The sequence below is a fragment of the Dama dama genome, chromosome 20 (assembly GCF_033118175.1).
Source record: "Dama dama isolate Ldn47 chromosome 20, ASM3311817v1, whole genome shotgun sequence".
Lineage (NCBI taxonomy): Eukaryota > Metazoa > Chordata > Mammalia > Artiodactyla > Cervidae > Dama > Dama dama.
In genome coordinates this window covers 67,738,255-67,755,351 of record NC_083700.1, presented here as the reverse complement: position 1 = coordinate 67,755,351, position 17,097 = coordinate 67,738,255, and the positions used below count along the sequence as shown (strand labels likewise).

Sequence of the window (17,097 nt, the reverse complement as noted above, 5' to 3'; positions counted from 1 at the left end):
TATTCTTGCCTGGAGAATCCCATCAACAGAGGAGCCTGGCAGGCTACAGTCCATGGGGGAGCAAAGAGTCAGACACGACTGAGTGACTAAGCACCCAAGATGGTAGTAGTTGTTATAGAGAAAAATAAGGCTAGAAAGAAGGCCAGATGATGAAAGGATCCAGGATGGGATTCTAACTTTAAACAGGTAGTCAAGGGAGGTCTCACTGAAAAGGTAACATTTGAGGAAGACTTGAAGAAGACTAGTGATCAAACTGTAGTCGTCTGGAGAAAGAGGAGGCTAGGCAGGGAGAACAGCGAAGTCTAGGTGCTTCTGTGGATCCTTTGAAGACAATGGATGGTCACTATGACCTGAGTGCAGTGAGCAGAGGGAGACACAGAGCAAATGTGGTCAGAGGCAGGCATACAGTGAAGGACCCTGGAGGACACTGTTAGGACTTTGCCTTTTAATATGAGCAACCTGGGAAGCTATTGAGGGAAAGGGGTCTGAGTAAAGGAGGAATATAATGTGACTGATATTTAACAGGATCACGCTGGCTGCTGGGTGGAGAAGAGACTAAAGGACTGGAGGCAGGGCCAAGAACAGAGGCAGAGAGACCAGTCAGGGGTCACTGAAACAACACACTGGCTCCTTGAAAAGAGGAGGAGATGGTTAAAAGTAATTTGGTCCTGGGTAGATTTTGAATGGAGACCAGAGGAATTAGCTCACAGCTCAAATATGAGTACAAGAGATAAGAGGGATCAAGGATGATTCCATAGTATTTAGAGTTGGCCTTAACTGAAAAAGAACAGACTGTTGAGGGTGGGGGAACAATTTTAGGGATAAAGTCAGAGACTTTCAGGGGTTGAGTTTGGACATGTTAAATTTGAGATGCCAACTAAATATCCATGTAGAGACATGATATAGGTGGTTGGATAGAAAGAACTGGAGTCCTGGGAATATACATATATAAACTAGGGAGGGCGGTATATAGATGGTAGTAAAACCAAAAGACTAGGTGTGATCACCAAAGGGGTAAATATATTTTGAAGAGGGCTAAGCCTGAGAAGGAAATGATAACCCACTTCAGTATTCTTGCCTGGAGAATCCCATGAACGGAGGAGCCTGGTAGGCTACAGTCCACGGGGTCGCGAAGAGTCAGACACGACTGAGTGACTTCACTTCACTAAGCCTGATGGAGGAGGAAACTCAAGTGTTTACAAGGTGCTGGGAAGATGAGCAGAAACCATCAAAGAATACTGAGAGGGAGCATCCAGAGAATTAAGAGGAAAGAGAATGTTATGTCCTAGGAGCCAAGCGAAGAAAGTACTTTAAGGAAGAGGGATTGATTAAACAATACTGTTGGATCAAGTAAATATGGATAGAGAATCGACCATTGGTTTAAATATATGGAGATCAATGGTATCATTTGGAGAAAATGGAGTAAGAATAAAAGCCTGAATGCAAGTAAGAAAGAATTCGGACACATCGGATATAAATTATTCTTTTGAGGAATTTTGTAAAAAAAAAAAAAAAAAAAAAAAAGAGGCACAAAGCCATGAAGCAGTAACTGGAAGGGGATATGGGATCAAGGAGAAAACTTTTTAATATGGAAGAAATAACAGCATGTTTTTCTACTGATGGTGATGATTTAGTAGAGAAGGAAAATGGTAATAAAAAAATAAAGGAAGATTTCTGGAGTTGTGTGCTGGAGTTTGTGAGTGAGGATAAGATCTAATGCACAAGCAGATGGTCTGGCCTTGGGCGCACAGGCTGTTCCTCCAGAGAATAGCAGGGAAGGCAGAGTAAATACACGAACACAGATAATGGCAGGAAGGTCAGTGTGGGAACCTGTAAAAGTTGTCTTCTGAATGCTGATATTTTCACAGTGAAATAGGAAGCCAAGTCAAAGGCTGATAGAGACTGGGAAGGAGGGCTTGGAGGTTTGAGGTGAGAGGAAAAGGTGTGAAATTGTTTTCTAGCAGAGTAGCTAGTGAATAAACAAAGGGTCTCTTGTGTGATTGAGGGACAGCATTGAGGGCCCCCTTGAGGTTGGAGGTCCTCAATTTAATGGACTGTTGTGTGTGTTTTCTGCAAGAACACACTACTGCTTAGGTTGAGGCATGGAGTAGGTAGAAAGCTGCATTTAGTCATGAATGAGTTTTTGCCAGGGAAGTACAACTAAATGAGAGGGGGCAAAAGAATTGAAGGTTTATATAAGGGAGTGATTTAAAAATTCCTTTCAAAATTTTATTGAAGTATAGTTGTTTTACAATGTTGTGTTAGTTTCTGGTGTACAGTTCAGTTCAGCTGCTAAATCATGTCCGACTCTTTGCGACCCTATGGACTGCAGCATACCAGGCCTCCCTGTCCATCACCAACTCCAGGAGTCCACTCAAACTCATGTCCACTGAGTCGGTGATGCCATCCAACCATCTCATCCTCTGTCATCCCCTTCTTCTCCTACCTTCAAACTCTCCCAGCATTAGGGTCTTTTCACATGAGTCAGTTCTTCACATCAGGTTGCCAAACTATTGGAGTTTCAGCTTCAGCATCAGTCTTTCCAATGAATATTCAGGACTGATTTCCTTTAGGATTGACTGGTTGGATCTCCTTGCAGTCCAAGGGACTCTCAAGAGTCTTCTCCAACACCACAGTTCAAAAGCATCAATTCTTTGGCACTCACCTTTCTTTATAGTCCAAATCTCACATCCATACATGACTGTTGGAAAATCATAGCTTTGACTAAATGGACCCTGGGTGGCAAAATAATGTCTCTGCTTTTTAATATGCTAGACAAGGTTGGTCATAACTTTTCTTCAAAGGAGCAAGATCTTTTAATTTCATGGCTGCAGTCACCATCTGCACTGATTTTGGAGCCCTAAAACATAAGTATGTCACTGTTTCCACTGTTTCCCCATCTATTTGCCATGAAGTGATGGGACAAGATGCCATGATCTTAGGTTTCTGAATGTTGATTTTTAAGCCAACGTTTTCACTCTCCTCTTTCACTTTCATCAAGAGTCTCTTTAGTTCTTCTTCACTCTCTGCCATAAGGGTGATGTCATCTGCGTATCTGAGGTTATTGATATTTCTCCCAGCATCAAGCTTGTGCGTCATCCAGTCCAGCTTGTGCTTCATCCAGCCCAGCATTTCTCATGATGTACTCTGCATATAAGTTAAGTAAGCAGGGTGACAATATAGAGCCTTGGCATACTTCTTCCCCAATTTGGAACCAGCCCACTGTTCCACGTCCGGTTCTAATTGTTGCTTCTTGACCTGCATCAGGAGGCAGGTCGGGTGGTCTGGTATTCCAACCTCTTGATCTCTGGTTCCTCTGCCTTTTCTAAATCTAGCTTGAACATCTGGAAGTTCATGGTTCATGTATTGCTGAAGCCTAGCTTGAAGAATTTTGAGCATTACTTTGCTAGCGTGTGAAATGAGTACAATTGTGTGGTAGTTTGATCATTCCTTGGCATTGCCTTTCTTTGGGGTTGAAAGGAAAACTGACCTTTTCGAGTCTTGTGGCCACTGCTGAGTTTTCCAAATTTGCTGGCATACTGAGTGCAGCACTTTCACAGCATCATCTTTTAGGATTTGAAATAGCTCAACTGGAATTCCATCAGCTCCACTAACTTTGTTTGTAGTGATGCTTCCTAAGGCCCACTTGACTTCACATTCCAGGATGTCTAGCTCTAGGTGCGTGATCACACCATCATGATTTTCTGGGTCATGAAGATCTTTTTTGTACAGTTCTTATGTGTATTTTTGCCACCTCTTCTTAATATTTTCTGCTTCTGTTAGTTCCATACCATTTCTGTCCTTTATTGAGCCCATCTTTGCATGAAATGTTCCCTTGGTATCTCTAATTTTCTTGAAGAGATCTCTAGTCTTTCCCATTCTATTGTTTTCCTCTATTTCTTTGCATTGATCACTGAGGAAGGCTTTCTTATCTCTCCTGGCTATTCTTTGGAATTCTGCATTCAAATGGTAATATCTTTCCTTTTCTCCTTTGCCTTTCACTTCTCTTCGTTTCATAGCTGTTTGCAAGCCCTCCTCAGACAACCATTTTGCCTTTTTGCTTTTCTTTTTCCTGGGGATGGTCTTGATCACTGCCTCCTGTACAATGTCATGAACCTCCATCCATAGTTCTTCAGGCACTCTGAAGATTCAAGATCCCTTGAATCTATTTCTTACTTCCACTGTATAATCGTAAGTGATTTGATTTAGGTCATGCCTGAATGGTCTAGTGGTTTCCCCTACTTTCTTCAGTTTAAGTCTGAATTTGGCAATAAGGTATTCATGATCTGAGCCACAGTCAGCTCCTGGTCTAGTTTTTGCTGACTATATAGAGCTTCTCCATCTTTGGCTGAAAAGAATATAATCAATCTGATGTCGGTGTTGACCATCTGGTGACGTCCATGTGTAGAGTATTCTCTTGTGTTGTTGGAAGAGGGTGTTTCCTATGGCCAGTGCATTCTCTTGGCAAAGCTCTATTAGCCTTTGCCCTGTTTCATTCTGTACTCCAAGGCCAAATTTGCCTTTTACTCCAGGTGTTTCTTGACTTCCTACTTTTGCATTCCAGTTGCCTATAATGAAAAGGACATTTGTGTGTGTACGTAAGTTCTAGACGGTCTTGTAGGTCCTTATAGAACCGTTCAATTTTAGCTCCTTCAGCATTACTGGTCACGGCATAGGCTTGGATTACCATGATATTGAATGGTTTGCCTTGGAAACGAACAGAGATCATTCTGTTGTTTTTAAGATTGCCTCCAAGTACTGCATTCTGAACTCTTTTGTTGACTATAATGGCTACTCCATTTCTTTAAGGGATTTTTGCCCACAGTAGTAGATATAATGGTAATCTGAGTTAATTCACCCATTCCAGTCCATTTTAGTTCATTGATTCCTAAAATGTCAATGTTCACTCTTGCCATCTCCTTTTTGACCACTTCCAATTTGCCTTGATTCATGGACCTAACATTCCAGGTTTCTATGCAATATTGCTCTTTACAACATCGAACTTTACTTCAATCACCAGTCACATACACAACTGGGTGTTGTTTTTACTTTGGCTGGGGTACAGCAAAGTGAATATATATATATATATATATATATATATATATATATATACACACACATATACATATATATACTTTTCCATTATACTTTATTAAAAGATATTGAATATAGTTCCCTGTACTAAACAAGAACCTGTCTATATAGAACCCTGTTTATCTATTTTATATATAGTAGTATATATCTGCTAGTACCAAACTCATAATTTATCTCTCTTCTCCCTTCCTCTTTGGCAATCATACATTTGTTTTCTATGTCTGTGAGTTTGTTTCTGATTTGTAAATAAATTCATCTGTATCATTTTTCAGACTCCTCATATAAGTGATATCATACAGTATTTGTCTTTCTCTGTCTGACTTATTTCACTAAAGCATTGCCCTCCAAGTTGCTGCAAATGGCATTATTTCATTCTTTTTACGGCCGAGTCGTATTCCATTGTGTATAGGTGCCACATCTTCTTTAACCATTCATCTGTTAATAACATTTAGGTTGCTTCCATGTGCTGGTTATTGTAAATAGTGCTGCTATGAACACTGAGGAGCATGTATCTTTTCAAATTAAAAGTTTTCTCTGGATTTATACTCAGGAGTGGAATTGCTGAACCACATGGTAGTTCTATCTTTAGTTTTTAAGAAACCTCCATACTGTTTTCCATTCCTGCTGCACCATTTTACATTCCCACAAATAATGTATGAGAGTTCTACAAAGGAGTGATTTTCAAGAGGAACCATGGACTTTAAATCATATAAAGAAGGAGATGGAAACATGATAGAACTGAGGAAACTTTGAGGGGCAACAGGTCAGTGGTTTGTAGGTCCCAGTGAGGTAGGAGAATAACTGGAGTTGACATATTAGAGGGACTGAAATGATTAGACAGTATGATGTTTGAAATTAAGGGTGGTAATTATTGGTACTGACAAGATTGAGGATTTGACCTTGGGGGTGAGTGGCTGTGATAAAAACAAGGTTCTGTGGTAGAGGTGGTCACAGAACTAAGATGTTAATACCCCAAGATGGCTTAAATCTCAGCAGGAAATAAGATATCAAAAGTCTTTGAGGGACATGAGGAGGAAAGCAAGCAGATTTTAGTTCTAGAGAAGACCTTTGGCTGTGGTTTACTTGCACAAGGAACCAAGAGGAAGCATATAAGTCAAAATCCTACTGAGTTTTTGAGGTAGTTGTACTGCTAAATTCATGACCTAACCTGAAAAGGCCTTTGACTGTTAAAATAAACTTTGACATGATAAACTTGTACAACATGAAGAGGGTTTCAAAGCCACGTGGCCTCTAAGAGGGCATATTTCCAGTGTTCAGCAGTGGTATGGCCTGAGGTTGACACAGGAAATAACCTTCCAGTTTGTTGAGTGATGGATCACAGGATGACAGATAAGGAACTTACTTCAGAGAATACAATTCAAAGAGAATAAAAGACTGTTCTTGTGCTATGCACTAAAGACCACTGTGTACTTACACCTCCTTCCTTTCTGAACGGGAGTTTGTGTTCTAACTTCCCTAGGCCTGTTCCCCATTGTGCGTTAGTGTCAAGACCTGATGGAGAGACTATCCATCATCCATAGGTCCTAGGCTGTGGGTTGAAGTCCAGTACCACACAGGACTCTGAGTTGTCTCCCTTGGGAAGAAGGGTCCTCTAGAGGACAGATGGATAGACGATAGAAAACAAAATGAACTGCCCATTGATATCTGGTCCTCTTATTTCATTTCTTCATGGTACACAAGAGGCTGCTCAGTCCACAATTACATTGCTTTATTCCTTCTTTCCTTCCTTCTTGCATCTCAGGTTGAACATTTAAAACTTATATGTTTATGGTATTTGAGTAGAAATACAATGTGTGACCCAACTGATCCAAGGCTTTTAAGAGCAGGGGTGCTTTATTCAGGCTTTTGCCTCCTTCTGGCAACTGGATGCTGCTGCTGCTGAGGCCTTAAGGGATGACAGAGTCACCAGATGAAGGGAGCCAGGAAGAGAGCTGCCCACTGACAACAAACACCACCTTATACTATTATATGACCAAAAAGAAACTATTGTGTTCAGTCACTGAAAAACTGAAGTTTATTAGTTACAATAGATGGCTTTATTCTTCCTAATACTAATCTTGAGAAAAATATCTCCACTTCTCTATATTGCAGTTTATTCACTTATAAAAATAGGTGGTTGGACAAGATAATCAATGAGGTTCCTAGTGATACTAAATGATTAATCTCTGTTTTTATTGTATATGAACAAACATGAGATTATACTTTTGTCTTGTCACCTTCCATAAATTCATCATTAATCACACACATCCAGAATTCAAATAGAATTTCTCAGTTCTGTCATCCAAGAATGTTCAAAATTGCTAAAACCAGTGAGGCATATTTTTTGCCTTACCTGTGTGGTAGGGCACTGTAGGTTTACCACCACGGAGGGACTGGTACAGGTGAGCAGGTTAAAGTAAAACAAAATGGACTTGTTCCTAAAAAAACAACATAATATTTTTAGTGACTGTGGAAGTATTTCATGTCATTTCATATCATCGGGTATACTTTTATATAACATGACCTTTAAAAATCTGCTTCATTTCCTCTAGGAAGTTGCAACATATTCCCCAAATCCCTGTCAAGTAGCCTAACATTTAAAGTAGCTTTTGGTAATAGTAAAAAGTCAAAATAATCAAATTGTCCATCAACAGGGAATTGGTTCAATAAAGAACTCCACATCCATAAAGTAAAAGATTATACTGCCATTGAAAATAATGTTGAAAAATATTTAATGGATGAATTTAGGAAGCAGGTTACTAAAGAGTATCAAAATATGATTTAATTTTGCAAAAACAGTTATAACACATTATACACAGAAACAAATGATTATATCTGAATGATGGCATTATATTTGTTTAGATAATTTTGTATTTTATGGGTTTCATGAGATAAACATGTATTATTTCAGTGATCTGACAAAAGATAAATTTAGTTATATTTTCTCTCTGTTTAAAATTATGTTCAGGGGCATAGTGGTGGGATAACTTGACATTTATTATTGGGGATCTTCCGTGGTGGCTCAGATGGTAAAGAATCTGCCTGCAGTGCTGGAGACTTGGGTTCAATCTCTGGGGCGGGAAGATTCCCCTGGAGAAGGAAATGGCAACCCGCTCCAGTAATTCTTGTCTGGAGAATTCCATGGACAGAGGAGCCTGGCAAGCTACAGTCATCCATGGGGTCACAAAGAGTCAGACACGACTGAGTGACTAACACACACACACACACGCACACACACTTTGCTAGCAATAGTGATGAATTTGCCATTTGGCAAGCCATGTTTCTCCTTTAAATCTCAATTTCCTCAGCAGTAAAATGGGGATAATACCAGCCTGACCTGCTGAACAGTGGTGTTGGGAGGACATAGGAAATGTGTGGTGGGCTCAAGACAAATGGCTGTCTAACTTTAGTATGCATCAGTGAACCTCGGGGTGTTTGTTGAAAACTGTGATTCCTGACTCCTCAACCTTTCAGAGCCTAGACACTAGGAATTCACATTTCCCCCTGTGATCCCCCATTGATTCAGATACAGGTGGTCTACAAACAATATCTTGAGAGAACATAGCCATATACATTCAAGAGGAATGTTTCCAGAACCTTGTAAAGTCCCCAGTTAACATGACTACATAGACAGCATAAAATGTATAACAGGCTGTTGAGTTATATTTTTCCTGCTGACTCACAATCACCAAGTTGGATCTGAATCTAGAAACAAAAAAAGCCCTCCACAGAAAATGTGGGCTAGATCCTTGCATCACTTCTGCTGCCTCTTGCTCATGTCTACATAAGCAAAAGATGAGTGAGGGAGGTGATTGGAGATAGTGGAGTTGGCAGGATACAGTCATCAGAGTTCGGAGGATTTTTCCTCCCCTCCTCATTGAAAGGGTGGATTCTTTCTTCTGGGTTTCAACCACACAGGCTCTGAGAGAATCTCTCACAGAGACAGAGGGTATCACAGTTGGTTCTAGAGGTAAAGAACCCACCTGTAAATGCCAAAGACATAAGAGATTTGCATTCGCTCCTGGGGTTGGGAAGATCTCCTGGAGGAGTATATGAAAACCCACTCCAGTATTCTTGCCTGAAGAATCCCATGGACAGAGGAGCCTGGCAAGCTACAGTCCCAGGCTAGAGCTGGGATGGTATGGCGGGCTACCGCAGGGTCTCAGGGTCAGACGTGACTGAAGTGACTGAGCATACACGGACATGGGAAGGGCAGACCAGCTTTGCAGTTTCCAGCTGGATACTGCTTTCTGTGGCAGACTTACTACAGCCCTCTGCCCATTTTAGCAGAGAAATGTGAGATCCAGAAACCACAAGAGAGTGGAAATAAACCAATGGTGCAGATAGAGGACAGCACTGAAGCGGCCTGTCATGGGAGGGTATGGAGCCAAGGAAATGGGCTTGCACCTTCCTGGTGGTACATCACCCGACGAGACTGGAGATCAATCACCAGGGATGGAGCTGAAGGGGTTTGGTGGAGAGAAAGCCAAAACTGATTTCTCAGATCAAAAGACTAGTCAGTAAGGACTTCCCCAGAGAATTTCCACTTGCACACCATGAGAGAGCCAGGCTTTGTCAAGGAGAGAGTTTATGGGTAGTCAGTTACATCTTAGCCTCAGTAGCAACAACCATGTGGGACTAGGGCAGTGGCCAGGAAAGTAACAGACACTCTTTCTCCTTCTATATGTCACAATACAAAGAGCTAAAACCAGGAGGGAGGGATGAGAAGGAAAATAACAAAACAGGCCCTCTCTCCCACTCTTAAGTTCCCCTACAGAGTTCAAACCTGAGCTGGGGAATTGGAAGAGATGAGTTCAAATTTTAAATTGGACTACACTGAACTTTTTAACAGAAAGTGTTAAGAAAGCTATGGAAGATACCCAAGATGCCAAAACAAGAAGAAAAGATATTTGAAAGAACATTATTAAAGGCAATGATAAGGGGGAAATAAACCCACTTCATGCTTGTAATCCCATTGAGTTCTGATGGTTCAAGAATCTGGCTATAAATGCATGCACAGTATGCACAAGGCTACTTAAAGATTCCACAAGAATGAATTTGGTATACATTCGACACAGTCTCATGGTGCATGTGACTCAACTTTGTGCCTAAGCGAATGAATAAATTATTGCATGTCATGGTTCACTGGAGTCCCTTCAGTTCAGTTCAGTTCAGTCACTCAGTCGTGTCCAACTCTTTGCAACCCCATGAATCGCAGCACACCAGGCTTCCCTGTCCATCACCAACTCCCAGAGGTTACTCAAACATGCCCATGGAGTCGGTGATGCCATCCAGCCATCTCATCCTCTGTCGTCCCCTTATCCTCCTGCCCCCAATCCCTCCCAGCATCAGGGTCTTTTCCAATGAGTCAACTCTTCGCATGAGGTGGCCAAAGCATTGGAGTTTCAACTTCAGCGTCAGTCCTTCCAACGAAAACCCAGGACTGATCTCAGTCCATCGTAAAGGAGATCAGTCCTGGAGTCCCTTAGGAGTAGTTAAAAGGCTGAATGGTAAATCAGCAAGTGTCAAGAGTCCACCATAGGTAAAACTGACTTATACACTGCAAAATGATGCATAAACTTGTTATTCACCAGATTATGCAATCCTCAAGGGTAAAGTTTGTACCTTATTCATGTTTATATCCATCTACTTTCCCAACACTTAGCCTTGTACTTGGCCCATTCCAGGCATTCATCAGATGTTACAGAATGAATGAGATCAATTTCAGAATAAGTTTCTCAGTATCTTAAAATCCTTACTTAGTTTTTTGCACACATCTGTACTCATTCTGTCAAAGCCTGCCTGATATCCTTAAATGCCAGTGGTCCTCAGATTCCTTACATACAAATCTGGGACCCCATGAACTGTATAGCCCGCCAGGCTCCTCTGTCCATGGGATGTTGCAGGCAAGAATACTGGAGTAGCTAGTCACATCCTTCTCCAGGGGATCTTTCCAACCCAGGTATGGAACCTGGCCTCCTGCATTGTAGGACCATTCTTTACCATCTGAGGCATCAGGGAAGCCAAATGATAATGATTGTAGAGGAATAATTCTGCAAAAGTGATTAAGGAAGTAACTCATTATTTAACTTGAATTATATTTCCACCATGAAACAATAAAATAGAAGCAACTACAAACTACTAGTTCAAGATGATGTAAGATGCACTTAAGCCCATCTCTTTTCCTTCCTGAGACACATGGAAATAAAAGAATAAAAATACAGAAAGGGATAAACACTGCCATACCAGCTAAGGATGTGCAGGATGGGATTTGCTCACAATTGCACAAGAGGTCAATAATTTCTGGAAGATGAAGAGCATATGAGAGTGTGTTGAGTGATGAATGCACTATAGAAAAGCTACAAAAAGGGTGGGATATGATATGCCTGTTAGAAAGCATGATACATTCTGGACTCAAAAGTTGAGAGTGAGAAATGTGGCCAAAAGTGAGAAGATTAATTAAAGGTTTATATACAAGCCTACAGCACAAATCAGCACCTCTGTGCTCCCCCCATAGTCCTACACTTAAGACTTCTAGGATCCAGGAAAAACAGGCAAAAACAAAGCCCTCTTTTGTTGAATGATAGCAAGGGCCTTTGTGAAATTGGACACCCCAGTCTACAATCCTTCATATTCTGGCATTTTAAAAGTCCGTGTCTGACAGTCAGCTTCCTACCAGTTCATGTGGTAATGAAATCTAATAGCTAGTACAGTGTTTCTATCCCATACTAGTCAAAGGTCTCCTTGAGAAAACTGACCCAGTGACACAGCAGCTGAGCAAATTCACACAAGTGAATTTCACACAAGACCCAATTTTTTCTATCGTAAAAATGGATTACCAAGTAGCATCAGGAATTTAAGAGAAATCAGAAAATTAAACACTAAAATAAACAAACAAAAAAGTAATGCTGGATAAAATAAAAATAACTCAGAGCATAAAAGGGACCTTTAAAAAACAGTATTTTCAGAGAGATTCTTATTTTCATAGAGAATCAGATTATTCATAAATAAAAATACTATGTTATTATAAACAATTAGAAAACAAGAGGGCTTTAAGAGACTAAAAATATGATTAACAAAATCTAAAAATCAAGGCAGAACTGGAAAAAATTTGACAAAATCTTCTAGAATACAGAATAAAAAGTCATAAATGGAAAATATAAGGGGCAAAAAAAAAAAAAAAAGGTATTGAGACTAATCAAGGAGGTCCAAGTTACAAATAACAGAGTTCCAAAAAGACAACCAATAAAATGGAAAAAATGAAAATAGCAAAGAAATAACTGAAGAAAATTTTTCAGAGGTGCTGAGTCACAGTTCTTTAGAATTAAAGGACCCATCAAAGACTAGACAAAAAGATTTTTTTTAAAGTAAGACCTACATTGAATTGTGAGATTTCAGAACACCACAAATAAATAATTTTAAATTCTTTCCCAAAGGAAAAATATTTCAAAACAGAAAAAATGATTTCACCACAAGGTATGTGAGTCAGATTAACATTAGACAGACTGGATGCCAAACAACAGAATAACATCTTAAAATTTCTGACAGGAATTGTCTTTCAAGCTACATCTCTAAAGCTCGACCATCAATCAATTGCAAAGAGAGAGAAGAAAAACATTTCCAAGGATTTATCTTTCTATGCTTTCTTGTCTTAGGAAGATAGTCAAGAATGTTCTCCATCAAAACAAGAGTGTCAACAAAGAAAGAAGACAAGTTGGGATATAGAAAACAGTTCATGGCACAAATTTAGGCTAAAAAAAAAAATACTTCTGTTTATCTGAAATCTAAAGTTAACTGAGCATTTTTTTATTTGCTAAGTCTAGCAGCAAGGTCCAATCTAATGAGGTAGACAAGTCTTAGAATTAAAGCTATGCATTGAGCCTAAAATTTGCCTGGTGCTGAGTGGAACAAAAAGCAGAAACTCTGCAAGGCAGGTGTTTACAGAAGAGGGGAGCCCTTAAAAAATAGTGGGGTTGGAAAGGTAGAAAAACATGTAATACACCACATTAACAAATTGAAAGATAAAAACCATATGATTATCTCAATAGATGCAGAGAAAGCCTTTGACAAAATTCAACACTCATTTATGATTAAAACTCTCCAGAAAGCAAGAATAGAAGGAACATACCTCAACATAATAAAAGCTATACATGACAAACCCACAGCAAACATTATCCTCAATGGTGAAAAATTGAAAGCACTTCCCTTAAAGTCAGGAACAAGACAAGGGTGTCCACTCTCACCACTACTACTCAACATAGTTTTGGAAGTGTTGGCCACAGCAATCAGAGCAGAAAAAGAAATAAAAGGAATCCAGATAGGAAAAGAAGAAGTAAAACTCTCACTGTTTGCAGACAACATGATCCTCTATATAGAAAACCCTAAAGACTCTACCAGAAAATTACTAGAGCTAATCAATGAATACAGTAATGTTGCAGGATATAAAATTAACACACAGAAATCCCTTGCATTCCTATATGCTAACAATGAGAAAACAGAAAGAGAAATTAAGGAAACAATACCATTCACCATTGCAACAAAAAGAATAAAATACTTAGGAGTATATCTACCTAAAGAAACAAAAGACCTATACATAGAAAACTATAAAACACTGATGAAAGAAATCAAAGAGGACACAAATAGATGGAGAAATATACCGTGTTCATGGATTGGAAGACTCAATATTGTGAAAATGGCTATACTACCCAAAGCAATCTATAGATTCAATGCAATCCCTATCAAGCTACCAACGGTATTTTTCACAGAACTAGAACAAAGAATTTCACAATTTGTATGGAAATACAAAAAACCTCGAATAGCCAAAGCAATCTTGAGAAAGAAGAATGGAACTGGAGGAATCAACCTGCCTGACTTCAGACTCTACTACAAAGCCACAGTCATCAAGACAGTATGGTACTGGCACAAAGACAGAAATATAGATCAATGGAACAGAATTGAAAGCCCAGAGATAAATCCACATACCTATGGACACCTTATCTTTGACAAAGGAGGCAAGAATATACAATGGAAAAAAGACAGCCTTTTTAACAAGTGGTGCTGGGAAAACTGGTCAACCACCTGTAAAAGAATGAAACTAGAACACCTTCTAACACCATACACAAAAATAAGCTCAAAATGGATTAAGGATCTAAATGTAAGACCAGAAACTATAAAACTCCTAGAGGAGAACATAGGCAAAACACTCTCCAACATGAATCACAGCAGGATCCTCTATGACCCACCTCCCAGAATATTGGAAATAAAAGCAAAACTAAACAAATGGCACCTAATGAAACTTAAAAGCTTTTGCACAACAAAGGAAACTATAAGCAAGGTGAAAAGACAGCCCTCAGAATGGGAGAAAATAATAGCAAATGAAGCAACAGACAAAGGATTAATCTCAAAAATATATAAGCAGCTCGTGCAGCTCAATCCCAGAAAAATAAATGACCCAATCAAAAACTGGGCCAAAGAACTAAACAGACATTTCTCCAAAGAAGACATACAGATGGCTAACAAATACATGAAAAGATGCTCAACATCACTCATTATCAGAGAAATGCAAATCAAAACCACAATGAGGTACCATTACATGCCAGTCAGGATGGCTGCTTTCCAAAAGCCTACAAGCAATAAATGCTGGAGAAGAGGGAACCCTCTTACACTGTTGGTGGGGATGCAAACTAGTACAGCCACTATGGAAAACAGTGTGGAGATTCCTTAAAAAACTGGAAATAGAACTGCCATATGATCCAGCAATCCCACTCCTGGGCATATACACACTGAGGAAACTAGATCTGAAAGAGACACGTGTACCCCAATGTTCATTGCAGCACTGTTTATAATTGACAGGATATGGAAGCAACCTAGATGCCCATCAGCAGACGAATGGATAAGGAAGCTATGGTACATATACATAATGGAATATTACTCAGCCATTAAAAAGAATTCATTTGAATCAGTTCTAATGAGATGGATGAAACTGGAGCCCATTATACAGAGTGAAGTAAGCCAGAAAGATAAAGACCAATACAGTATACTAATGCATATGTATGGAATTTAGAAAGATGGTAACGATAACCCTATATGCAAAACAGAAAAAGAGACACAGATGTACAGAACAGACTTTGGGACTCTGTGGGAGAAGGCAAGGGTGGGATGTTCTGAGAGATTGACATTGAAACAAGTCTACTATCAAGGGTGAAACAGACCACCAGCCCAGGTTGGATGCATGAGACAAGTGCTCAGGGCTGGTGCACTGGGAAGACCCAGAGGGATGGGGTGGGGAGGGAGGTGGGAGAGGGGATTGGGATGGGGAACACATGTAAATCCATGGCTGATTCATGTCAATGTATGGCAAAACCCACTACAATATTGTAAAGTAATTAGCCTCCAACTAATAAAAATAAATGGAAAAAAATAAATAAATAAAAGGAAAGGTAGAAAAACTGTTGTCCTGTTAGAGACTGTTCAAGAAAATTTGCTGGCAAATAAAACATTATACAAGAATGTCATTGCTCTAAGTTGAAATACACTAAAATGTAGAATGATGCTAAGCTGCAAATAAAGTGTAAAATTTGGCTTTGATATCAGGGACACAGTAGAAATGAAAATGTAAATGTCAGACAGTGAATAAATTTTAAATAGCTATTACAAAGTACAAATCTTATTTCCAAAACTTTAGAGTCAATTTACCAACAGTATATGAACGATTCTGATGAAGAATTGAACTTTATTACAAACTCAATCAGGTAAAGGGTAAACATAGAAAGAGGAATGTTCACAGCAGCACTATTCACATTAACCACGATAATAAGCAACCTAAATGTACATCAACAGAGGAACAGATAAAGAAGATGTGGTGTATGTATACAGCAGAATATTACTCAGCCATAAAAAGAATGAAATAATGCCATTTGTAGCTATATAGACGGACCCAGAGATTCTCATACTGAGTAAAGTAAGTCAGATAGAGAAATACAAATACTATATATGATATCACTTATATGTGGAATTTTAAGAAAGGGTACAAATGAATTTATCTACAAAACAGAAATAGAGATACAGATGTAGAAAACAAACTTATGGTTACCAGAAGATGGGGGGAAGAAGGGATAAATTGGGAGATTGGGATTGATATATACACACTACTATATATAAACCAGATAACTAATAAACACATTGCGTAGCACAGGGAACTTTACTCAACTCTCTGTAATGGCCTATGTGGGAAAAGAGTCTAAAAAGAATGTGTGTGTGTGTGTGTGTGTGTGTGTGTGTGTGTGTGTGTATGTCACTGATTCACTTCCCTGTATACCTGAAACTAATATATTATTGCAAATCAACTATACCCCAATAAAAATTAAAAAAAAAAAAGAAAGTAGAAAGAGGAATGGAAAAGAAAGATGGAGAATGGTAGTGAGGATAATATGCTCTTCTTACATAGAGAGGAGTCAAGACTGACAAAAGTTAGTGGAACAAGCAATAGAGACCCAGCATACTATGTAAAATCATGAAAGTAACTATAAGAAAATCTAAAGGTAATAATTTAACTATCAAACATGGAAGGAGGAGAAAGATCAGGAAAACATAAAGTACATGAGTTAACTCTTCCATTATTCATAGCAGGCTATCAATGGATACTATCTAAAATTAATACAGCATGAAATGAAAGAATAAGAATATGATTCAAAGTTATGCAAAAAACTTCCAGAAGAACTAAGACCAGTATTTGTCCCCCCACAAAGTCATATGTTAAAATCAACCCCCCAACGTGATGGTTATTAGGAGATGGGGCCTTTGCAGGTCCTTAGGTTAGGGGGCTATAGGCCTCATAAATGGGATTAGTGCACTTATAAAAGAGACCCAGAGATCTCTCTAATCCTTTCCTCCATTTGAGGATGCATAATAAAGATGTCAAACCAGGGAATGGACCCTCACCAAGAACCAAGCTGACACCTGATCATGAACTTCCAATCCCCAGAACTGTGGGAAGTCAGTTTT

At 39.2% G+C, this 17,097-nt stretch overlaps 1 protein-coding gene across 1 annotated transcript in view; it reads right to left on the bottom strand.

Moving 5' to 3' along the window:
* Window positions 1-17,097, bottom strand: part of SLC44A5 (solute carrier family 44 member 5) — a 148,477-nt gene that overhangs the window by 50,394 nt on the left and 80,986 nt on the right. The window contains exon 4 of the mRNA XM_061168455.1: window positions 7,448-7,532. Coding sequence (XP_061024438.1) covers window positions 7,448-7,532 — 85 coding nt within the window. The remainder of the gene's footprint in view (window positions 1-7,447; window positions 7,533-17,097) is intronic.